The sequence below is a fragment of the Pholcus phalangioides genome, unplaced genomic scaffold (genome assembly GCF_987345545.1).
Source record: "Pholcus phalangioides strain wild (caught in Gottingen) unplaced genomic scaffold, Ppha-v1.0 ptg000015l_1, whole genome shotgun sequence".
Taxonomy (NCBI): Eukaryota; Metazoa; Arthropoda; class Arachnida; order Araneae; family Pholcidae; genus Pholcus; species Pholcus phalangioides.
The window spans coordinates 62520227-62547186 of record NW_028301608.1 but is presented as its reverse complement, the minus strand read 5'-3'; the positions used below and the strand labels follow the sequence as shown (position 1 = coordinate 62547186).

The 26960-nt window shown below is 33.9% G+C and overlaps 2 protein-coding genes across 3 annotated transcripts in view; one reads left to right on the top strand and one right to left on the bottom strand.

Annotated features, from left to right (window-relative positions):
• Positions 1-18: 18 nt before the first annotated feature.
• On the top strand, positions 19-10401 carry mRpL18 (mitochondrial ribosomal protein L18). Its single transcript, XM_089243998.1, has 5 exons — positions 19-154; positions 2650-2815; positions 5485-5598; positions 6692-6809; positions 10231-10401. Exons 1-5 carry the CDS (start codon positions 49-51, stop codon positions 10318-10320), a joined length of 594 nt encoding a protein of 197 aa, XP_089100124.1. The 5' UTR covers positions 19-48; the 3' UTR covers positions 10321-10401.
• A 3266-nt stretch (positions 10402-13667) lies between these two features.
• Positions 13668-26960, bottom strand: part of LOC149076433 (uncharacterized) — a 29226-nt gene continuing 15933 nt past the window's right edge. The window contains exons 14-21 of one of the 2 annotated variants that reach the window (XM_089243996.1): positions 26326-26441; positions 25638-25774; positions 25076-25124; positions 23761-23872; positions 22203-22619; positions 19126-19437; positions 17867-18073; positions 13668-15395 (exon numbers count right to left, since the gene is read on the bottom strand). In XM_089243996.1, the coding sequence (XP_089100122.1) occupies positions 15202-15395; positions 17867-18073; positions 19126-19437; positions 22203-22619; positions 23761-23872; positions 25076-25124; positions 25638-25774; positions 26326-26441 (1544 nt within the window). In that variant the 3' untranslated portion in view covers positions 13668-15201. The remainder of the gene's footprint in view (positions 15396-17866; positions 18074-19125; positions 19438-22202; positions 22620-23760; positions 23873-25075; positions 25125-25637; positions 25775-26325; positions 26442-26960) is intronic. The other variant, XM_089243997.1, reaches the window with a different exon arrangement.

Genomic DNA, 26960 nt, shown 5'->3' with positions numbered 1-26960 from the left:
AAAGTCGTCCGTACTTTCCAAATTTTTAGCAAAAAAAAAAAACAAAAAATGAATGTAAAGTTGTTTTCTAGTAAATATTTAGCGTTTTATAGGTCCTTCAACTGGAAATATCCTTATCCGAAGGATTTACAACCCACTCCTCCCGAGAAAGAAAGTTAGTATAGTTAAAATACATCATTTGATTTTTTTTTTCAAAAAAATGTGGACGTTCAGCTTGTTGTTGTTATAATATAATGGATATATGTGCGAATAGACTTTTACTTGGGGAAAAGGAGCACCTGCTATATCAAAGATATAGCGTATTGGAAGTCCTTCAAATAACGGGAGGGGGGGTTAGCTCTATGTAGATACCCCCTCAAGCAGAACTGTCTCAGCAACTTCATGGGCCCAAAAGTGGTATTTTCCTGCCCCCCCCCCCCCACTTTACTTCGCTGATTATGGCCAGAGCCACATCTAATTGCTTTATCAACCAGGGCAAACCTGCATTTTGCAGCAGCCTTATAATGCCGCTGTGGTGGTCGAGTGGTCATATTGACAGACTCGCATCGCGAGGATCCGGGTTCGTACCCCATCGGAGCCACAGTGGTGGTCGGCTGGAGTTGGTTTTCTGTGGCTCCAACTTCAAAGCGTGAATGCACAACACTAGCTACACACTCAGACTGTTAGGTGCACTTTGTCCCAGACTCTGCCACGAAGATGGGCTGGAAGAGATCTCGGCAACGGGTTAAGTCCGGTGGCAGAGCCCCTGGTGTTCATTCATTCAGCACCCTTATAATGCTGAAGGGTGAATGATACACCCCCCCCCCCCGCTCTCATTGCATCCCTGGTGCCAGCCTACCATTTTCAATAACCATACTACTAGATCTCATTACTGTAGATAGCCAAGGGTCTCGTGCCTATCTGGGCCATGACCCTGATCTCAGGCACAGTATATAGAGCTTTTTTACAAACTTTTGTTTAAATGAGAAGGAATATAATACTAGTATCATGCACATCAAAGGCGTTTGTAAAAATTTGTATGTAAAAAGCTTGCGTATGTCCCCCAAAGCAGAATAGGCCAAAAAACTGTGGCGTACGTCACCGAAATACCGATGCTGGCTGCTCAGAACAATCTCAGAAAGAATTTTAACCTTTTGACTGCATTTTTTCGACCTCGTTTAGTAGGAAAATAGACAAAACAGGACACAATTATAACAAATTCAATGTTTAAGATGCAGTCACCCTCGTCTCTTTTGAGGCCAAATAATAATTTTTCCCTTGTATAATAAAAGTATGCATTTAAAATTCCTGATTAACGGTCACCCCTCGTTTTATGGATGATTTTTTTTGTCCCAACAGTGACCACAAAAAAGAGGTTTATGGTTTTGAGCGAGGTAACTGCAGTGCCACCTGGGTAGCTAAAAATAAAACGTGAGCAACTGGTCTGGTTCTACAACTGGGATATATTACAATTAATTTCTGAACAATTTTTGCCTCTGTAGTAATTTTTAAATCTTAGGTTAGGAGATCAAAGGATTAAGGAATGAATAGAAAACACTATATTCGAATGTTTGCTGCAGAACATTTCCGGTCAGCCGAGGGCTTGTTGCAGAACAATGCAAAACATTCTGGGCCTATGTCTGCAACAGATGGTGCCAGTACAATAATAGAACTTCAAAGCTATTCTAATACTATGATATATATTGGTTATTTTCACTCTTGTGCCTCTGAAAGTAGCCAATGATGATTGGGCAATCTCGAGCTATATCTGGCAAATCTTGATGGTAGGAAAAAGTAAATACTCAAATGAGGCCCTTTAATGTATGATTGTTTGAATTCAGACTTCTGTGCTGTCTGTTGATTGAGAAGAATACTTTGCTGGGTACTAAATAGTAGTAATGCTCGTGTAACCTCAATTGACGTTACACGAGCATTTTCATTACCCCATTCAAAGACTTCAATAGCGAAAGGTTTTCAAAGAACACTCACTGAATAGAGATATCACTCACCATTCTTGCCAATGAATGCTCGTGTCAAGAACTGTTCTCGCCAACATCCATATATGTATCCGTATGTTCCCTATGTATCCATATATCAGAGCCTCCACGTATAGGAGTGGTGCCATTTTAAATGAGAAATAAGATGTACAAAATGATTACAAAACAAATTTTAAATTTTGTCTGAAACAAGGGCTTGGCAAATGATCCCAGGTGCCAGAGTGCTATGGCAGCTATAAATTTTGCATTGGCACATAAAATTTTATATGAATGATTAATCAATTGGAGTCAAAATACAACATGGGGTTTTTTTGTTTTTTTTTTAAATTATGTCAGCCTTTTTACCAACACATATAAATGGGAGGTTGCCAAGCTGGAAAAAATAATATTAATATTTTTGCAGTTTTTCTCAGTAAAAAAATTCAAAAATTCTTGGCTCTCAAAAAAATTTGGCTGACACCTAAACTTTTGCTATATTAAATAGTGAACATAACACAATAAATTGTGCCAAATTTTTTGATTTTTCTTGCCCTGATGGGAAACTCATTTTGGTTTAAAAGAATTATGAATTGTTATATCAATGTAAAAAAAATAAAAGTCTCGATTAACGCTCTTTTAGAACACTACTGTTGATTTCTATTATATTCATGGAAAGTGATTTTTTTTTTTTCAGAAATTGATAAAACTAACCTTGCAGAGATAGAACCACCAGTTACTGCAAACGAGGCTTACAATAATGAATTCATCAACAAGAATCCCCGGAACCTTGAGCAAATGATGCTTGCTGTAAAACCGAATGGTTTCATCTTGGATAAACCATCAATTGTTTACTGGAATAAGTATGAATATTGTAAATTTTTATCAGGAAACATTGGTGCCCTACTCATCATCATAAAAAATTCAATCATATATGCTTTTCAGGATGGAGGATCATCCTAAGGAGAATCATACAAAACTTGTTTTGTGAATTTTCACGCAGAACACATTTTTTTTTTAAGAATGATGTATCCTCAAACTGGGTTTCCCAAATCCCAGTTCCCTATGCAAAAAATCGGTATTATTGCTTGAAATTTTTCATTTTTCTGATTACTAATATTCAATCAGAGACAATATTTTTCAAATTTATTTTAGTGTGTCTACCAATGTGGAGAACGGCGCTTGACTCCAGAAAAATTTGGCTGTATAAATTTTTTTATTTGTCAAGCCTGAAACTAATACAGAGTGGGTCTATAAGTCTGGACCTTTTAAAAATAAAAAGAGAAAAAACTGCTAAAGAGATAGCAACAGAAGGCTTAACCTTTACAGCTACAATTCCGAGATATCTTGGGTTCTTAAAATTCTCTCGAAACGGCAACCCTGAGCCCAAATAGGTGGGCAAGTTCTCTTCTTCCGATACCATGTTTTCCTTCCCCCCCCCTTCCCCTCCTGTCCTGGCAATCAACTGCCAGTGGGTGGAATTAGCTTCTGTTCAAAGTCTTATAACAGAAGGGAAAGAGAAAGGATGTTTCACCTTTCCCTTCAAGATTGTTTACGGCGATGCTCACAGCATAAATAGTACGAAACAATTTCCCACTTCCCTTCCTTTTATTATTATTATTATTTCAATTTTTAGTCGGGGAAAAATATTAATCACTGGGTAAGAGACTGGAAAAAAATATTCTTCTTGAAAATAGGTGGCAATTCCTATAAGGTTCAGCGATTCCCACTGCGGCAGTTATGATGCAGACCACTTAGAGGGTTAAAGAATTTTTACTTACTATAAAATTTGTACATGCTCATCTTTAGTGACATATAAGATGCCGAGCCTATATAGCATTTCTTAGTATTTTATTTGTAATGTGGATGTTACAAAGAATGAAAGTGAGGATATAATTAAAATGGATGGATGGATGTAAAATGAAAGAAAACTGAAACCTTCTTCGTTAAATTCTTTAGCTCAGGGGTTCTCAAACTGTGCTCCTCCAACCTTTATCAAGGGGTGCAGCAGATGAGTTTTTTTAAGAATTTTAAGAGTTTTTGAATTTTTTTAAAGTATTCTTTGTTAGTTAAACTTCTCTAGTGAACCGAACCGGCAGACAGGGCTGGTTTAACCATTAAGCAAAATAAGCATGTGCTTAGGGCATCAAGAGAAAAGGGGCACCACAAAAGTTGCTAAAATGTTTTTTTAATGTACAATTTTTTTCCAGCATTAAGCATCTGACAGAAAATCCTAAAATTTTTAATTGTACAGGTATAGTTGAAAATATTCATTAATAGAATGTCATAAATACAGAAAATTTGATAATATTGCAAAGTAGAGATCACGTTAATGCTGAGTTTTGAAATGAGATTTCATGCAATTTCTATAAAGTTAGCTTGAGCCATTTTAACAGCATCATGGGGCCCTTTGACAAACTGATTTTTCTGAGGGACCCTCTCTACCACCTAAAAATTATAAAAAAGATCTACTTACCACAAGATCCTTGGGTTGTACCTGGGTGAGACTCACGCATTAATAAAACTAATCAATATCATTCTCAACCAATATGATAAATACTAAATCAATACAAAAATGGCAGATTTAAGAGTAGGCCAAGTTCTACAGACTAAGGACGTGAACATAAAAATGCTCAAATCTTTTGGTTATTAGTGGATCGACTGCAGGGTTTTTTACCTTATATAGTTAATCATTATTACCCATGCTAGACAGTTTCGGTGCCTCTCTGGTGTGTAAGTCGCTCCAGTAAAATAACCCCAAAAAACTCGCTGCAGTGTTCCCAGACAGATGAAATGCATCGAAAATTGTTGCCTGGCAGTCCTAAGATGATTGTGTAAGCCTGGGTTCAAATCCTGGTCCTTCGATATCTACTAACACAAACAAATTTCCTGGACAGGTCTTATGAATCTCTGGAAGTACATGAGGATCATGTTTAAAAAAAATCATGGGTTTCTCTACAAATCATTCAGTCTAGTACCCTCATGATTTGAAATTTTGCATAAAAACTTTTTTTTTTTTGCTTCTGCATAGGCTACACAGCCTAGAACCACCCTTTTATGGTTCGATCCAGAACTCCTAGAATATAGGTATGAAGACGCTTTAGTTTGATCTACTGTAGAAGTAAAAGAAATGCTAACAGATTGTAACTTGAAAATGCATCTGAAAAAAAAGGTACCCAATGATTATGGTTCACCAAAAATAATGTGATATCCGCCATGCCAAGATTCAGTGGTTGCTTTTGAAGCAACTTTGTTAAATCCTAACAAGCAGTTGATGGGAGAAAATATCTTTCAATGCTTTTAAAATACTTCGGAGAAAAAAAAGTCTAAGAATTTAAGGTCTGTCTTTTTGGGAAATTGGAAAGAAAAATTCCAAAAACTTTCAAAGATGTCCCAAAAATAAACAAAAATGATTCAAGAGATGTTATCGATGATTTGCTAGTTGAAAGTCTCCTTTTTTTTCTATGTTTGTGCTTAAAAATATTTAAATCTTAATTCTGCCTTAGATTTTTTATTTATTTTTTATTTCCAGAATTTTCTTTGAAAAGACTGCAAAGCACACTTCAGCCAAAGTAGTTCACAACTCTGGTCGAACTGTTATTTCTGCATCTACAAAAGAGTGGGCTATAAGAAAACAACTGTATAGGTATTTTCAACAAATTTAATTTTCCGCTGATCAGGATTTGAAGTCTTTATTCAAATGAAGTTCAACATACACTGACTTATCATGAATATTAGTATATGATAAATCTAATATTTTACTGTACCATACTACAGGGTGTTTTAAAAAGAATCACCCGATTTGAAATGTGTATATTACAAAAAATATTGAACATAGACACACACACACTTAAAATTGATTTTATATTACATGGCTAATCAAAGTTTTTTCAAACCAAATTAAAAGTGCTCAATATTCTACCTTGGGATGCATGGCATATGTCTATACGGTAGTCAAATTTGTCCCAAACTTTCGCGAGCATGCTTGCATCTACTGCGAGTGGATTTCTATGGACTATGTGCGAAACTGTCGGATGCGCTCCACGTTTTTGTCTGACATGCGGGGATGGCCAAGGGATTTCCCTTTACACAGACAACCCATGTCTCGGAATTATTTATACCATCGCCTAATGCTCTGAGCGATAGGAAGTTCAACAAAAAGCACGATGAACAATTTGTAAGGAAATGTACTATCTAGTTGTAATTGTGTTAAGGTGTGGGGGGCTGCAGATGCCCATACTTTTGCAGTGTTTTGTTTTTTATTCGTGTTTTCAGTTCTAACAACAGAATCATTACTATTCCTGTATGACATAATGAGTTGGTCCTGACGACCTTGACATCAGAGGTCGTTCCCTCCATTTTCCTATGACATCACCTGAAACCGTAGCCTGGGATTGGATGGCTCCTTTGGCTGCCGAACCAGTTGCAATGTGATTGCTGTGGTTTTTCCCTCTGTATAAGAAAGGTGTGCTATTGCGTCGTTGATTATCTCCGAAGCTTAGAACACAAAACGATTTCTGTTTTGCAGTCGCCATCTTGACAACCACTGAAATGGCAGCTGAAGGAAGAGCATTAACACTAACTGTCAGCAAACTGCGTGTGAAACTCAAGATTCTCCTTTTTCTACCTATACATTATTCGATCAAAACGGATTAAAAGCTGAATAGTTATGATTTTTTTTTAATCGGATGGATTTTTTTTGAAACACCCTGTATAATATTTTACTATCTTCTTCTCAGTCCTACAGACTTGAATGCTGTGGTCAACATCGCTAGAGTACTTGCAAGAAGATGTCTGGAGTCTGGAATTCTTTTCGTTCATCATGAATTTAGCAAACAGGAGTTGGCTACAGAAAAGGTGATTACCATATTAATTCTTTCATTATTGAAATTTTTCTAACATGTATTCATGTGCTAGGCCATATAAAATAATTGAAAACATTCACTTTCATACTCGTAAATAGTTGAATTTGAACTGTTCTATTGGAGAAAAATATATTATGAGTGATTCTCATCAGCATTCCTCCTAATTTTTTTTAGCACAACCCTGTGGTTTCTCTAGGCATTGTGAAGTGTATACGATGGTGTTTCGCTGATGGAGTATTGTTGCCATGCATGGCCAGGGCCGTCTTAAGAGTGTCCTGGGCAAAATAACTTTCCTGAGACCCCTATCTGGAAAGATTACTGTCAAAAAAACTAACCAGATCTCATTTTCATGAGGCCACTTTTGCATTTAAGACCCCTGGGCCATACCCAGGTAGGCCCATGTGTTAAGACGGCATTGTGCATGGCTGTGCACAGCTTAGAGCAGGCATCTTTAACATGCTGCTCCATAAGTACTATGCCTCTCACTGAAGCATCCAAAAGTACCCAATGTTTGTGCATGATTTTTATACTGTCATGCATTGATACCCTAATAAAACAATAAATCTAAAGGTTGCATTTTCAAGAACTAGCATAATAGTGATTCGAGTACCGTTATTTGATACAAACACAAAGGCCACAACAGACAAATAGCCCAAACTGCCCTACCTCCCTGCTTATAATTGGCAGTATATAGTCTACTCATGAAAATTTCACTACTTTGAGGGAAAAAAATCCTCTAGTAACTTTTAGTATGTGAATAAAATATCTCAATGGAAATGCTGCATGGACATTATATTGTCCCCTATCGCATACCAGAAGCATGAATGTGCAAATTTCCAAAACGTGGAAAATTACATTTGAATATTTACTCTACCCATGTTACATTATAAGTGTCAGTAAAATGCTTTGTAACATACATTTTCAATGTATGGAGTTTCAATTCAATGGGGTTTAAACATTAATGTTTGTGGCAAAACTTAGATAGCAAGACAAAGGATCTAACCACCTGATAAACCCAAAAAGTGAAAATTAAATTTGCACATTTATGCTTCTGGCATTGGGGGGTAGAAACAATATTTAAAATTAAAAAAAAAAACTCTGCTTGCCATAAAATTCCTTTAGATTTATTATACACAACAAGGTGAGATTATTGTTCTCTTGTGATTACCATTCTGGTAGGGATCTTTATCACCTGACGAAATCCTAAAGCTAGGGTTTGACAGAACCAAAAAAAAAAGTATGTGGCAGGGCAAGTTTCTTTAAGGAATTAAAGGGGTTGTTCTTGTTTGTGTTTTTTTTTTGGTGGGGGGGGGGGGGTGTCCAGTGAACTATGTTACTGTTAAGAAAATTATTTTTTATGGTAATTTTGTTATCTGTCATAAAAGAAGCTATAGATAATGCACATCAGCCCAGGGCAGGTTCTGGGCATTTTTTTAAGTGTAAGTGAATAATAATCTTTGAGATTATAGTAATAAAAATCTCTCTTCATCCAACCCCCCTTTAGTTGGTGCATTCTGTGGCCCCATAGTTTTCAGGATTCAAGGTCTACTTCGCCAAACACAAACTCTGGCCATATTGCAATTTACTGCCAATGAGATCGGTTGGAAATGAGCCGCTGTGATGGTCGAGTGGTCATAGTTACAGACTCGCATCGTGAGGATCCAGGTTCGAACCCCACTGCCGCCATAGTGGTGATGAGCTGAAGTTGGTTTTCTGTGGTTCCCAACTTCAAGGTGCGAATGCAAGCCATATATATCTCCCCATTAAAAAGTCTCGCACACAGAGAGCAACAGACCTGCAAACAGTACAAATGTAATTCAATCATAACACATCCCTCACTTCACTTCTGAAATACAGATGGTAGCACAGAAAAATCAAACACACTACATGCGCATTTAGACTGCTAAGTACACACACAGTTACACTTCCGGCACAACTCACTAGGTAGTAAATCACCCATAGATGGTGATAGACCTGTGTGGTGCTCGGTTTGAAAGAAAGAAAGGGTTCAAAATGAAGGTTCTGTCTATCAGTGGCTGCCTCACAAGCTCATTTAGGAAAATATTTTATCTACAACCTCCCTTGGGTTTGAATTTGGGACCTTGAAAGCAACCTTTCCACTGTGGTAGACGAGCATCTTACCACCACTCCACTCAGGTGTTGAGGATTCGAGGTCTGGGTCTGCAGCAGCCTACAATAGATATGCTTGACCCTTTACTTAGCAAGCATTGAGATACTCAGAGGAGGAAAACTTTTGAGGTATCGCATTAAGCAAATGAGGTACACTGAATGCTATTACATAAAAAAATATATATATATTCAATATTTCTAATGTGGGACATTGGACTTCAGGGAGCACACTGTATTTATATGGTTTTCATTGATTGGATTAGTTTAAAAATATCATTTAGTGTTTTGTAAGTTTTACCACCTTCCTTTTCTATCATTGTTGAAGAATGTACAGCAAAATTCAAGCATCAAAAATCGTTCGTGCTTGGCTCGTCAACAAATAGTAAGACATTGTGCAACATATTGAGCCATTCTGCTAGTGTTTATAGAAATATTGTCCTGAGGATTCCAGGTTCAAACTCAGTTGACAGCACAGTGGTGGTTGGCTGAAGTTGGTTTTCTGCAGTTTTTCAGCTTTAAGGCACGAATGTGAGCCATTCCCCCTTTGAAAAAGTCTCTCTACAGAGAGCAGGCAGGCCTACATCCCCGATACTGACAAAACATGAAGATTCAAGCATTTCCATCTGTACTTCAGAAAATGAAAGTCTGATGGCAGCATGAACATGAAGCAAATGCAACTCGAGTTCATAAATACGTTGGGGAACTTAGAACACGCATTCTCTGGCATGTGCAGATTCGTTAGAAATACTGTAGAGGAATGTGTACGAGGTGCATGTTCAGTTAAGTAGTAGTACTAGTATTTATGGAAACTTCAGAAACATCTGCTAAGTAAAAATTTAATGTCAAGGAGTTGCTTAGAAGCATCAATGCCGAAACTAGCTCAAAATATTTCATGCCTCTGCTTGAGAAAAAATAGAAACTCATGTTGCATGAGAGCAACATAGCCAAAAAAAGGTTAAAAAAATTGTTTTATGTATATATCTGTGAATCATAGGCAGGCAATTATGGTATGTTACCATAAAGGTGATGTTTTATGAAGATGGGCATGTATAAAGCTTTCACCACGAAAAAATTTTGAAAAACCCGACGTTTCACATTTGATTGAATGTTTAAGTCCCTTGCTTAAAAGAAAATTTGTTAACAATATTGTTTTTAGTAATACCTCAGTTTCTGTAGGTGTTATTCATGTATCATTCCAACATGCTAATCGATAGATGGTGCTGCACTATCTTGAATGTTACATTAATAATGGAATCTTCTTTCTTGTCTCTCTCTAATTTTAGATGCAACTATTTCTAAGCTCTCTAGAAGAAGGAGGATTAGGAATAAAAGAGCCCAGCGCTGTTAGGCCAAAAGATAGATTATACTTATAAGAAAACCATTGTGAAATTCTTGTTTTTGTAAATATTTTTATTGTCTATGAGTTTAATAAAATATTTCTTGTTTACACGAAATTCTGTATTTCTATTATCTACATATTCTATTTTTTTTTAATGAAAGTATGGGTGAGAGTTAACAATAAATGCCCGATCAAATGAGATTCTTAAGATTTAAATATGCTTTCACATTGAAAATGTATGTTGAGATTATTTTACTTAGCCTAAAGTTTAGCAAATGTTTGTCACAAATTTAAGTAATGGGAGGGGAGTAAGTGTTATATATAACAAGAAACATAATTCCATATTGTTTAAAAAAAATTTTTGATAGAAGTTTTATGGTGAAAAGACTCTGAATGTGAACATCTTTAAAAAAATAGATTCTCAGCAGGGTATTTTATTTGTACGATGTATACAGTGTTATCGAGCCTGGATATAATGAAGTTGCACAGAAATGTGAAACTTGGCTACAATAAATACTGTAGGTAAAGGGCTTATATCCCGGGTTTTGTCTGGTCTAACAGTCTGTGATGACTATACTCAAATAGAGTTTCTCAACATATGGTCTGCAAAGATGGGATGGGTGGTCCTCAGAGACTTGAAAATTTAATTACAATTAACAATGTTCACATAGGTTTGAATAAAATGTTAGACCCATACACCACAAGTAAGTGGCTCTCAACTTGTGCATTGCTATTAGGGTGTTGATGTTGATCTGTGCCTGTTCAGTGCTTTGAAGCATTGCTCAGAATTTTCTGGGAAGCTGTGGGTAGGGACTGAGGCAGGGGAGCCGCTGGTGACAAAAGTTAAGAATCACAGTTGTAAGTGGCCCATTGAACTTTTACAAACATCTTACTGGTTGATTGACTGGAAAAAGACTGACAAACAAAATGGTGATTATGCCTATCCCTCTTTATTCATGGCTCTTGGAATGAACAGAACCAATGTTATCTACAGATGGCACTGACAGAACACATTGATCCATAGAACTTAGTTTTGTCAAAAAAATTTCATTCTTGCTGAAAACTTGTTATTCACAGACAGAGTTTGCAAACTACAATCCTTTCACCTGGGTTTGAAGTTTAAACTGTTTGTGAATATGGCCATAAGATGGAAAATAATTCATTGTAACCGATACTTCTGATTTATAATAATATCCAATTTCATTGTAAGTGGGATCGACTGTATTTAAATAAAAAGACAAATAGATTCAAGACTGCTTTAATCCAGAAAAAGTGTTTACAACCAAAGAAAGCAAAGAAAATAGACTCAATACAGCTGTTCCATGACATTTTACCACACACACACACGCACACAGGGGGAATTTTCTAAAGACAATACACACACTCGTACTGTAAACTACAAACAGATGTTATGAAGACATTTCTACAATCACACCTGGTTTTTCCAGATTTTCGGAAAACTTAAAGGCATTCAAAATTCTTTTCAAATTACAACCATTAAACTAACAGACATGCAAACTGAACATTGAAAATAAAAACATTTGTCTTCCATATATTGAATATTTATTTCCCATGTGCACACAAACACACGCATACACGTATTACCAGTTTTCCAAAGCAGAGAAAGATCATTAGAATCGAAAAAAACAATAAACAGTATGAAGAAAATTATACAAGATTGCTTTTGAACTGTTAACAGTGTGAATAAAATGTAAAATTATATTTTAAATAGATATGTCAGAAGATGCAAACTTGTACACGCTACTAAAGGAAACATTCAAAATCTTATAAATAGGAAAGGTCAGGGGAAAATATATATACATGTTCAATAAAAAATAGTCTGCAGAAAAATTGATATGGATCCCATCAAATAACTGAACTATAAGGAAAAACTTTACTGGTAATAATCACTCGACCTATGGCAGAAAGTTTTCTTTCTGAAATTCTCCAGATCATTTTTCCAGAGCAGCATCTTTCTCTAATAAATATGCAATGAGTTAGGGGTACTGGGAAAAGGGGGGAGTAGAGCTATATGGAAGTATTATATAGCAACTCTTTTTCATTCTCAACAAAAATTAAAAAGATTTTCTAATTATTTCAGCATTACTCAACATTAAAGCGCATCTCTGCACACTGCTCTGTCAAGTTTTAATTTTCTAACTATGCCACATAAAAAAGTTTTTTTATGAAATGCAATATATATCTCTGATGAAACAAAAGCTATCAGAACATTTATTACAACACAGTGTGTAGATATATATACATTAAATATACATTTGGTCTATACAAAAGACTACCATACCCTTTGCATTTATACTCTAATGCAAAAGTTTGAATTTTTTATCTGTAGGGGGTGGGGGAATCTTATGGAAATGTGACTGAAACATTGCATCCAACTTGTCTTCCACAAATTTTATATAGATAACACTTCAAGCATAACCTTTTAGATGTTCAATGATTTTGAACTGATTAAATATCAAAAATGAAATTGACTCGCTAAAGAAATTCTTTATATAATGCCAACTCTATTACATTTATACCAAAAAATCTATTCGAATCATTCAGTGTTAAAAATAAGAAATATATAGCTAATTCTGACTGGTTTATATAATACTGCCCCCCCACCTCCAGTATTTTATCTTTTCCAAAACTAGTTGAACAAGAGTTCAAAATGAATACTGTTGCATGACCATAATTGGACAATGCTCTCAATATGAAAAACTTTAGACACACTTCCAATAAACTTGTTGAAATGATCAAAATAATCCTGGCCTATGTGTTTCCAAAAAGGTATATATATTACATATTATACCTTATTTTCCAAATTATTCGAAAATATGCATCTCAGTCAAAGGTCTTTAGTGAATCGTTCCCAATACACAATTCCTATTCCATCTCAGTAAATTCATTAAAATTCATTATATGAGATTTTTTTTGATAAAAACAAAAAATTCCCCTATATATATTTTTTTTAATAGGCTAAAATTTTCTAAGAACTTTGTATGTTATCGAAAAGCATGAATAAAGTTTATATGAAGATAATAGTTGTATAAATGTTCTGAATGCCCATGAAGGAAGCATTTTCCAACAGCATGCAGGTCTTTGTCTATGATGTTTTATGAAAGTGATTTACATATACAGCAATACAAATTATACATAACATTACCATAAGTGACTTTTGTTCAAGCATTTTTTACCAGCATCTATATCTCAGCTAAACTGAGTTATCAACCAAAGAGCAATTGTATACAACATACTCATCATATGAACGCTGATAAAAACCAAATTCTGAACATTTAATTTACCCTCTAAACGCCCCCCCCCCCACCATTTCCCTGCTAATTGATAGGAATTAAAAAACATTTGAGCTTGAAAAAAGTTTTTTTATATATTTTATTTCTCAAATAGAAAAAAAGCACATTCATCATCCAATGATGACAATACACAAAAAAGAAAATTTGTTACACATCAAATGACGCAAAGAAACATTCACAGAAATGTAGATTCCCACTGAAAAAAACAAAATTCTAAGAAACTAAGCTTTGAACACTAAGCCAGGTTTGTTTTAAAAACTTCACTAAGCAGAGAAACACAAAAAAATTCAGGAATGTTACGAACAAAGTAAGCAAGGGAAAAAACTCACAATTGGTTTTTTTTGTACAACATTTTGCTTTCAACATCTACAATATCCCTTCAGATGAACGAGAAGATTATATTTTCATTATGTAGGTGTACATGAGCGATTATTTACACAGAGAAAGCAATTACATAGCACATTGTTCGCACAAACACACAGACATGCTCACACGCACAGAGCTAACACACACACACACAACTGATGTTAATTGGCAAACAAACAAAAGAAATGTCTCTCAAATCTCAACATACATCTGAAAGCCTTCCTGGCTTTTACACACAAACTTCTCACAAAAATATATATATCTTTTTTCTCTTTCAATTATTATCTACACAGTTTATTATTTTTCATTTATTTAACATTTACAATGAGCACCGACAAAACAAAGGAAGGAAAAGATAAATATGTATGTATATTTTTGCCATCCAAACTTTAGATGGTCAGAATGTTGGCGAGGTAATTCAAAAACATACAAACAGAAAGGTGCCTCTTGCATCAAATCATTTCTAACAAGAAAATATTTTACACATGTAACATCAGCCACAAAAAGGTTAGAAACATTTCTACTTTAGTCAACATATGGGTTCAAGCTTAATATAGAGATAAATTTCGAAGAATGAAACAGTCATAGTTACTGCACACCAGTCCATTCAATCTATGTAAACAAAACCTAATACTAAATTATTTTTTTAAAAATTATTAAATGTATCAACAAAGATTACACTCACTGGCTGACCAACGTGACATTCATTGAAATAAACTTGTCAATTCAAAATAGCTGTAACCACTTTAAAAAAAAAAAAAAATTGCCATAGTAAAAAAAATAAGGAACTTTTGCCATTGAAAATAATGTTTGAAAAAACAGCCTTTTGAAATAAAACAAAGCACATTACGCACAAGAGAGCACCCATCTGCTATTTTTTCAGAAAACAAGGTAATTGCAACACTTAATTTCAGCGCAGAAAGAAAGTTCATAATATCACAGTTTTTTCATATTTCTTATCTTTTTTTGTACACAAGCCTTTTCTACATTACACTATACATGGCAACACACACAAAAAAAATCCTGAATTTCAGGATCAATTTAAACCAAATAAGCCAACGAAAGAATACACATACACACACAAATGGAGAAGGGCATCTCTACAAAGATTATAACTACTAATCAGAAAAACATTCAGACAACACATAATCTCAACTATAAAATATTATACAAAGCCATGGTTCATTTTTTTCGTTCCCTTAGTAACTGATTTCAGCAGCAGATTTTTTCGATCGTTAGTTGTGAACTACTGTCGAATGTTGCTGTTGACGTTCAACATCTTCGAGTCTCAGAGCTTTCTGGTGGGAAACTGGTGGCATCTCGGGCATTTTCTGCTTCAGGACATCATTGCCAAACCACTTGGTTAGGTTTACTGGTGACTGGCGGTTCACAGCACTCTGACCAGGCATTAAATGTGTGTGCTTACCATCTGTTTTAAATAAAATAGTCACATTGCAGTTACTTTAAAAATGTCAGTGCATGTAGAAATATCTATCAAATCACAAAATTGTTGCACTTAGTTGAAATACTAAATACATAAAATTTCACTTTCATATACCAATAAAAACAATGCCAAAGATCTCATAATTCACTGTCATAATGAGTGCTTAAGAATGAACTGTTCATGTCCCCCATGACAAAAGAAATGACTAATTTCAATGTCAATTTTTTAACTAATCACAATTCTAATATCAGCAAAAAGGATTTCAAAAATGCAGTAAAACCTGTCTTCGATGGAATCACAAGGGACCGAGATTTATTTAAGCGAAAAAAAAAAGGTTTCTGCTTAAGGTTTGATTGATATAATGTGTAAAATTGTGTAACAATCTTGTGCATGATTAAAATAAAAATAAACTAATTGAAGATAAAGTAAATAATTTAAAATTGGATAAAGTAAATAATTTAAAATTGGATAAAGTAAATAATTTAAAATTGGATAAAGTAAATAATTTAAAATTGGATAAAGTAAATAATTTAAAATTGGATAAAGTAAATAATTTAAAATTGGATAAAGTAAATAATTTAAAATTGGATAAAGTAAATAATTTAAAATTGGATAAAGTAAATAATTTAAAAATAGATAAAATAAATAATTTAAAAATAGATAAAATAAATAATTAGTCTATAATTACTAAATACTGTAGGTTTTGACAGTATCTATAAAATTGACCTATAGTGTTTATTCTCTAAATTAACGATATTTACATTCTTTTTAACTTTCTCAAAAATTTTTAATTAGTTTATCATTATCTGCCGTGTCAAGGTAGTTTGCATATTATCGTCTGTTTATGTAATCCTCAGCATCAGGACTGTGACTAGGATTTTTGTGAGGGGAAAAAAACATGATTTTGCCGTTCCTACCCCATCCCATAGAGAAGAAAAATCTTAAAATTTGATGATTTCATAAAGGTGTTTTTGTTCCCCCCCCCCTAAAATTTGTCACCAGAGCAGTTCCCATATTTGTCTCTAATTCTGGCCCTGCGATCACTGAATGCACACAGCTTGCATACAATTTTGTAAGTCTTACATATCATTTGGAAATCCAACCCACACAGATTTCTAGCATGGAAAAGCGTACTTTCAAGAAAAATTTATACAATTTCAGAATGCAACTGCTTTACTACATATGGCTTATCAAAACCCCAGTATCAAGCACAGAAACTGATTTTTGCTTAACTAAGGGTAGATAATGTAAGACTTGCATTTGCAAGCATAGATTGCGTAAAAAATTTCAGTGGAACATTTTAACATTCTCTATGATCCTTTGGTCTATTGGTCGCAGAACACTGTTTGTGTGAAAGTTTCCCATTAAAGGGTTCAATTTTTCTTTGTTTCTGCGTTAGACAGGTTTAGTTTAATCCAGGTTTTTTAATGTATATTTTGGCATTAAAATCACAGGACCCCAATTTTTTTTCCCATTGAAGACAGAGGTTTTCGCTTAATACAGGTTCCATGAAATGTTCCAGGTTTTACTGTATTATATTTTCTCAACTATCTCGCAAACATATTAATATTAATGCTAACAACTTTTCAAATGCATTAATTAATCTCAAAAAAATCTTAATAGGCAACAATTTTCCTCCGTACACCTTGGACTTACTTCCGCCTCACACCAGTAACTTCAAATTGACTGCCAATACTACAGAACTAGAACTAAATCACACGTGGTATGTACTTTCACCTTCTGCATCTACTTTTTGTAACAATGAAAAAACCAGAAAATTTTATGTCATCCTTTAAATTCAATTTAAAAATGTACTCCAATTTAACTACAATTAAAAACTTTTAGGCAGAAATATTTATTTTCTAGTCAACCCAACACCTGGGATTGTCCAGCCCTTTTTTTAAAAAGGGCTGGACAATCCCAGGTGTTCATACCCATTTAAGGGTATGCTATTTACTCTGCATCGTATACGTGTTTGCCACCAACATAAATCTTTAATAGCAGCTTCAGGGCTTAAGCTACATAAAAAATTCCTTTTCCAAAAAAAGGGAAAATTGAGGAAAAAGCTTTAGCAAAATGCTGCAATGTTAATGATTGACGGTTGGATGTCTACTGGTTTCGTACCTTCTGTACACATTTTTGCACATTAGGTGTCAAAAGCCTGAAAAACAAAAAACAAGCAGATAAAAAGATGTTTGATAACAAAAGACAGTGCAGTTGTTTTATTTTGAAAAAGGGTGGGGTTAATGAAAATATTCTTGTTAATTTTGCTCTGCTCCAATTTATATATATCTGCTCCGAATTTTACATTTTGCTGCTGCAAAGCTGCTCCAAAATGGCCTTTTAACTCCCCACCCCTGTACCATATAAAAATCAGTCTTACAAACGCAGTAATTAAAAATTCTGAAAAGCCACGAAATAACTGAACAAAATTTAAAATTACAATCTGATCTTACCATGAGCACCAGCGATGCCAACTGCAGCAGCTTGTGCCTGAGCAGCCACCTGGTTCTGAGAATTTAAGAGAAGCTGTTGAAACGTCATGTTATGGTAGTTACGAGCCTGGGCAGCTACAGCCATCTGATTGTTATCGGCTACTCCTCGTTGCATCTGCATACTCAGATGTTCCAATGCTCGCAATTGATTAATTGAAACTGCTTGAGCTATTAAAAAATAAAAATATCTTCAGATTCGTGTTATTTTAAATCTCCATATGAAAGATACATGCAATTATGCCTGACAGTATATAAGATTCAAAATCAACACATTTTTTTCCAGATATATATATTTGAGTGAATTAAAAAACAATTTACAAGTTCAAATATCAAACCAATATCAGCGCCAAAGGCAGTTGGAATATATGTGATAAAATATAATAAAGATGGAAGATTTCAAAAAAGCAACTTAGCATTATGTTAAAAGGATTCAACAGTTGAAAAAAATTGACGAAATCTTTGAGCTGAATATATAAAGCTATCTACATCCATAATTTCAAACACTGATTAAAAGTTAGTAATTAATGATGTCAGAGTAATGATATTAGAAAAATTTGGCTGCCCAGTTCTGCGAGTTTGGTGACAAATTTTCTGAAAGCATCACATACGTTATAATTGTTATAAAAGTGCCACTGTAAGAGAAGATGCAAATTTTTCTGTGTGTGTGTGTGTGTGGATATGTCAGCTCTCTAATTAACGGCAAACCTGATTTCCACTCCAGGATAATTTTTTTCAGATGAGGCATTCCATGTCAGGTTGGATAGTGAGAGGTTGGCGATTTGATTCCACACACAGAAATGTGAATTTTCGTTTCGAAATTCATCTTCGTTTGGTATCCAGACAATTGTACTTCATATGGTTAATAAGCACAATTGGCAAAAATCGAGGCTCAAAAATCTCCATGCAATTTTAACAATCTAAAAATCAAATTGTAGAGCACACTTTTTCATGTGATATCATTGGGTCTTTTCTTTTTTTTTTTTTTTTTATCGGGTAACAAAAAGAGTACAAGTGTAAATGCACAGATTTTCTTTATAAAAAATTTGTGTTTCTTTTGATTTATATACTTTTCTAATCCTTTCAAACTTCTTGTAAAATGAAAATTATTGATTAAAAATAGGGACATTTGATCCAGACACCCTGTACATTATTTCATTAATACAACAACCAAAAAAGAAAATCACAATATATATTCAAAATCAATTCTTTTCCCCTCTTACCTCGCATAGCAGGATTAGCTTGAATGACAGTCCGTAATAGAGGAATATTCAAGTTTGGTGCAGCGGCGGCTGCTGCTACTGCAGCTGGAGCAAGGTTGACAGGTCTCACTACAGGAGGATTGATTGCATGGCTACGGGGACCAAACGTAAAGTTACCTGCACCTCCATGTACAGGTGGCATGGGTGAAGTACTCTGGCGACACTGCTCGAGCATCGATTTCTGCTGTTGATGCAGTATCCGCTGCTGTTGTTCCAAGAACTTGTTCACAGCCACTATGTTTGCCCCACGATCGGATGAATGAACATTTCCAACTAAAAAAGAAATTATAAAATGAAATTGAAAATTTCATTACAGATGTGCGAATGCACTAATCATAACCCTTTAACATCATAATGGCAAAAGTGGCCATTTTGACCGCAAAGCTGCTTTGACATACAAGTACACCCGAATGGTCTATCTCAGGTTGCTGAAATTTCATGACTTTTCTCACCTTAACCGTTTAATGGCCAATGTTCCATAAATGGAACAGAATTTTTATTTGAATTAATTTTTATCTGATATTTTTGCAAACATTTCTTGTTTCTTATCGTATATATAGAGAAGAGCTCAAAGTATTTCTTGAAATAAATTCGGAAAATTCAGGTTAATATAAATGTTCTTGACATTTTTTGGGCATTTTTCCCCTTTTTCAATTTAAATTTCCCAACATTTCAAATTTCGAAATAAATTGAAAATTATTTTGCATGTTTTTAGCATTTAATATATCAAAGTAAATTGATTAGCTTCATTATATTGTTACATGTAAACAAGCTATGTGTGTTAAAATGCACGCTTCATTTATGAAACATTGACCTTTCAAGAGAGTATTTAGTGATATTTAATGTGCAGTGCACTGCTTCGATTTTCCCATTTGAACTACCGGGTGTTTTCATAATTTGATATGTGTATAGGGACAAATTATAGGAAATACGACACTAAGGAATGTGCTTTCTGAGGCAAGTACATTTTATTCTTGAATTCTTAGAAATGCATGCGCTTTTGCAAACCGCAGACTAGTCAAACAGAGATCGGCAATTGTAAATAGTCTTGTTATGCTCAGCTGTGTGTAACCATGTCGAAAAGATACCTTGCATTAGAAGCAGCTGTAGGATATTTTGAAACTTATTCCAAATTAAAGGACGTAGATATATGCCAATTACCTGCAGATGAACCTGGGAATGTCACACACAGAGATGCCAACATGAAGAAAACATTGGGGCTGAAAATTCCCATTTGTCCTATATATATATATATATACAGAACTCAAAACCCATATGCAAGAGACAAAATGGCATGTTCCATTGTATATTCACGAATTTTTGGGAGGACCAAAAGCATGAAAAGGATGTCTTACGTATATTTGCATTACTCAGGATTTGGTGACTATTCCCAGGTTTTTCATTCCCCACATGCAATATCTTCGCAAATTTCTCAATTGTATTATACTTCAAGCCTTGCCAGTGGACTTGTAATTTGTGGCTTTATTTTCACTTGGCAAAGTGCTCAAAAAATTATTGCCAAAACACTTTTTATAGCAACAAAACACAATGTCTTTGTTGTAACAAGCCTCCTTTGTCCAAAATTCTAAAAAAAAAAAAAGATCTGAACAAGGGTTTATTAACCCTTTATATCCTGACTGTACTTTAAAGTACCGCTTTAATCAAATGCTTATATCTTTGTAATATGACCACTTTCACAGGCGGTAGCTACAAGAACACAATGAGCGTAGTTCTGACAGCAGGCAGTGTATAGCAGCGAAGGGCAGAAATTTAGTTTTTGCTGTGGGCATTTTCTCTTTGCCATGTATCATTACGAAGAAGTTTTGCAGCAGAGTTGATTTGCGTGTTGTTTATTTGAGTGAATCTGGTGACTAACAGTTTATATATATTGAGGCTATTATTTTTTATTCTCTTCTATACTGAACCAAGTAAACATTCCTTACATTTTATTTGAAAATTACTATTTTATTTTCTACTATAGGATCAAAAGTGTATGCTGGTACTGTAAAGTACTGGCAGGTAATGAATTTTTCTTATAATAAAAATTATCTTAATGTGGAAAACAAAATAATGGGGATGATTTTTACTGAGGCAACTACATTGTCATCAAGATCGAGATGGGGGGGAAAAAGATGTAACACCTATGATATTCAGCAATGGGCGCCAGGTAGATATACTGCATTCACTATATGACAGGGACATAAAGTCAAAGAAATAGTGTCACTGTTCTTCATGATGCTTGAAATGGCATGTCGATGCCCATGTTATTTATATTGAAATACATGGAGAAATTTCACTATTGGAATTTCGATGAAACTTGACAATGGGACTCGTAGCCCAAGGAAGTAGCCTAGTAAAGAAGAGAGGTCACCCTGCTGGCAGCACCACAAAAAAACAGTCAAAGTGATTGGGCACAGAAAAGTTACTCTAAGACATCAGAAAACAAAATCTGGGAGCTCATTGGCCTACATTTGTTTAGCAGAGGAGAAGATGTGTTCCATTTGGAAGATGCAATCCAAACCTCACTTAAAATGCTCATTTTGCAATGTATTTCCTCTGTTGTAATGAAGAAAATTGTTTTCTGAAGTATCTCGAGTAAATAAAAATGTGTTTGAATTTTTTTCCCCTTACATATTCCTGTCGGTACTTCCAAGTACTAGCCGCATAATTAATCACTAAAACATTAAAAAAGTAGTACTTTACTCTTTTTTCCTAGGGTTATTCTGCACCAAAACTTATCTAATGATGCAGAAATACAATTAAAAAGATGCTGTTAAATTAATTCAGGATATATAAAGAGTTAACAAGGGCAAAAATAAGTCAGTCTGAATAGATACCGTTTTAAGAAGTTTGGTCATTGAAAAATAATTTATGTGGACTTTTTCTATTGCTTTCAAAATGACAGCTTCCATCATTCCAGTGTTAACAAAGCATGCACCAAGTTATTTATACTTTTTTAAGTAACGTGATTCACTTTGGGTTATTATGATACGAAAGATTTTTTCATTTTTGAGGAAAATTTCAAGGGAAAAACTTACATTGGGAATTACCAGCCGTGTACATCTTGTTGGGCATACCGGGCTTGTTCAGTCCAGCTCTCATGATGTTACCAGGATTCTGATTCATGATCATGTGACCATTTCCACCTTTAACGATTGCTCGTCCCTGGCCTTGCAAAGAATTCACATTCACAGTATTTTGAAGGGGATTCATATTTACAGCATTGAAAGTTGCATTCATACTTGCAGCAGCAGCAGCGGAACTGTTCACATTAACTGGATGCTGAGCACGAATTGGATTTGTGAGACACTGACCATACACGCCACGAGATCCAGAGGAACCATTCTTTGCCTGTGATATTGAGCTGCCACCACTACTGAACATATTACTGTCGATAGCTGAACTCGCAGGGATCTGGCTTTGCTTAGACACTGATTGAATCTGATCCATCAACCCTTAAAAAATTAAACACTGGCTACAATCAATTTGTCAAAGAATTTTCTATGAAATCAGTACGAGATTCTAAAAATTCTTTCCAATTAAAAACAGTTACATAAGCTTATTTCTCATGCAATAAAACATCCTCATAGATAAATTATGAATAAATTCATTTATTTTTAAATCCAAAACACATAATATAGTATGATTGACTCAGTTGAAACTCAACATTTAAAATGGTAGCTGGGTTTTCTATTAAAAATATCCAAATATTACACGAGGAGCTCATTTTCAAAAGGGAACATTTCCACTTTTCCTAAAGTTAGTAGAAGTGAAAAACTTATTCTAGAGGAATATGTTTGCTTTACAATAGTAAACAAACTTTAAAGTAAGAAATAGCCAAACAGGTGGCATGTACGAATGGTAGAAAAATATTCAAGTGCTATGTTTCTTCAACATATTATCAACATTCAAGACAGTTATCCACATTTAAATTTTGGAAATGTTTCGTTTTGAAAGAAAATTAGTGGAAATTTTTAGTTCGATTTAAATTTGAGCTGGTCAAATCTGAAAAATTATAAATTTCTATGTCGCCTCTCGATTCCAGAATGATTTAACTAGCAGGAAGGTATCCTTATTGCCTTTTCATCATTAACATATGAAACATGATCATTCTACATTGAAACCTCCTATAACACACTCCCATTAACGGACACCCACATTAGAAGATACAATTTTAAATCACATGGACAGGACTCAATGTATCTGACTATTCATTAATGGACACTCCTCATTAGTGAACAAAATTTTTGATCCCATGGCTATCTATTATCACAAGGTCTGTTATTGAGAGATGAAAAATGCCAAAGTGTATGAAAAAGGTAGATATGTTCACTTTCAATAGAGACTAACTTAAATTGTAATTTCTACCAAAAATATTCTCATTTGAATAATCCCGGTAGACATAATCTGACATAGCTAATCCCAAAGAATCAAACTATCAAAAAGTACATTTTGCAAAAAAAGTGGAAGTTCCCTTTTGAAAATAAGCTCCTCACATAAAAATTAACATTAAATTATAACAATAATTCTGAAAAATATATATACAAGATCTGTATGCATGAGAGATAAATGAATAATTCCTTAAAAAAGTTTTACCCAAAGATTTGTTGCCACCATTCTGAAGATTTTCAGGCTTCTGATCAAGTTTTTCTGAATGCATTTTACGCATGACTGAAGTTGGCGTAAAAGCTATAGTTGGACTAAGGCCCTGTAAGAAAAAGCTAGGTAAAACATGGCAAGAAAAAATTTTAATTTTAAATAACTTAAAATCAATATAAAGTTGGATCCATTATAATGAAGTTGGGAAAAAACTGTTGTACACAAATTTTGTTGTATCTGTACTGGCTTGAAAAATGTTTAAGCTTAATAACACATTTTACCTGCATGATATGCATTTTTTCAGTATCTAGGCATTCTTAAATGAATAGATAAAAATATTTCAATAAAATTAAAAATTTGAAAAAAAATTTCCTAATTGAATATATAAACAAAAATATGTATCTCACACAATCATTGCTTTTTTTTTTTGCTTCATATCTTTGTGGACTTTGAACGTTTTGCATTTCAATCATTTTGCCAAATAAGCATGCAAAATGTAATGCCTTCTCTTTTAATCAGAGCATGAATACTGGAAAAAAATGTTAATCTCATTTTTTTTTAATGAAATGAAGTGAGAATAACAAACTTCGAGTAATCTTGAATTTTTTTAACATCTCCCTTTTCCATTTTTGACTTTCAACCAACTGCGTAGCTACAATTTTCGAAGCAATGAGTAGCATTTTGCACTTGGACATTCTCAAAACTTGCATCCAATGAGATGACCTATAACCAAGTTGGAATCTAGCTACAAAATGATGCGCACACGCAAATGTACTCTAAAGGTGGTTTGGAAGTTATATTCTTGGGAATAAATAACCTCAACCTTTCTTTCTAATGAGGTTTTCTGTAAGCAAAATAAGATTCAAAAGAGAAAAAGTTGGTCTGCATTTTAAAAGAAGCTTGCTTAAGTTCAAAAGCACTATTATCCCTAAGTTCTACATTTAAAGATTTGGTAAGAGAAATATGCCAAAATGACATTGACTAGCTATTCCATTGTTTATTTTATTTCTTCTAGAAATGTCACTGTAGGATGGCTACCCCCTTTGTACTGATAGAACTCAATAATTTAAAGATCACTAAAATATAGTTCAATGTACTTATTTTGATATAGAGGTGATTTTTTTTTTATCTTTTATCACTTCTAATTTTCTACTATAAGAGATGCGAGTAATGACCATAAACACTTTACTGAATGTTTCAGAAAGGCTCACTTTAAACTAAACTTCAGTTTTTAGGCCTGATTTACCCCAATAAAACCACTTCAAAATTTTATAAATTTAAAAAAAAAAAAAGTATATGAAAAAATGTTTACCTTTAGAGGAGAGGTGCTTCCTGTTTTGGAAATATTAGGAGAACTACCCCTGAAGAAATGGAAAAAAGATAAATTAAGAAAATATACGAAAAACATGAAAATTATATTGACACACATTATACACAATAGTTATATATAAAGCATAGAAATTGTAAATAGGTTTACAAATTGAAATGTTTAGATTTCGTGGAACGCAAATTAAAAAAGAAACGTGAAATTAAAAACATGCAATAACAGCTCTATTACTGCTTCTAACATTTTTTTCCTGGTAATATCTCAAAAATAAGAGTTGATAAAAAAATTTCATGGCAAAATTAATGTTCAACAAGTCAAAATCATTCAGAATTATATATTTTTATGTTGGATGCAATTTTATCATTGTTCAATGTTATTTGTGATGGTAAAGTCACAAAAATTAAATATTTTTTAAAACTGTAAAATCAACTTTAACTATACTGGTGATTTTGCAAACCTGCAACAGCTACAGGCCACCACCGATTATTCAAATCAAATCAAATAGAATGCAACATTTACAAAATGTTATTAGGAAACAGGCTTTTACCTTTGGGCTTCTTGCCTTTTGCGGAAGTTTTCTTTCTGTTCTTCTAGTTTTCTCTTGATCAGAGCATTCTGTAATATAGACTGGGTATGAACGGCAAGTTCTTGAGGAGAAGGAACACGCTGCATAACCATTGCATTCTGTGCATGAAAAAATTAAATTTCAATTTTTTCATAAAGAATGTATCAACCTAAAATTAGTTGTCCCCTTACAGGTACATAACTGGTGGAAAACTATCCACTAAAATGCTGACCCCTTGCACAATTTATAATTTGTCTATTCTTTCTTCAAGAATTTTTCTCTCATACTCACAATTTGATTTTTTATTATCTTCTGGGTCAGATTTCAAAATTTTCCACCCATCCATAATATGAATATATTTATTTTATTTAGCTAATGCATATGCATTAGCTAAATAAAATAATTTTAATTTGTATGTCACACCTTTTCAATATGTCCCCACTAAGCTACGAAGCCAGGCATGGGGAAAAAGTGCTGCAGCACACACACAAAATGTTATCACATATGGCAATGACGTATGTAAGTATCAATTACAACCTCACTATAATGAGATTGTTATAGTGTCATACAGCATATCGCAAAAACAGGTCCCCCCACACATTTTTAAGGTTTTAACATTTGATCTCAACTATTAAAACAAATTGAATTCTACTACACCGAAGAAATTCACCTGAACTTGCAAAGTGTTTGAATTAGCAGCAGAGTTCTGTGAAATACTCTGGGCCAGGTGATTTGGATGGATAGGAGCTGGAGCATGACTAAGAGCTGGCGGCTGCTGACCGAAAACTGAAATAAAAATAAAATAAAATAAGACATTTTTCTTTTCCAGATTATGAAGCGTGAAAGCAAAAATTTAAAATATGCTATAAAAAAAACCTTCACATACAGGTAATCAAACTTACAGCTTCATCATATTTTTGCTCTTTTGATAAACCAGTGGTGAATGAAAAAATTTTATAATTGAACACCAATTTCCAAAATCTTTTTTTTTTTTTTTGCATTTTAGCTGTAAATGGTTTACAAGGCTTGGTGTAACATCCTCAAGATAAAAAAAAATAATAGTTTGGTCAAATTAGAATTTATGTTGGACCTGCCTATAAGGAGGAGCTCTTTTCCAGCAAAAAATACTCATTGAATCCAGTCAGTATAAATTCATATTAAAGTGGGAAAAAAAATGAAATTTCCAAATTTAAGAACTTATAGCAAGTATATATGCTGTACGGGTTTTCAATAAAAAAAATTTTCACTTTTTTCTAGCAACTTTATAATTTCTATTTTATTCTTTGACAGTCAAAACTTTATTTT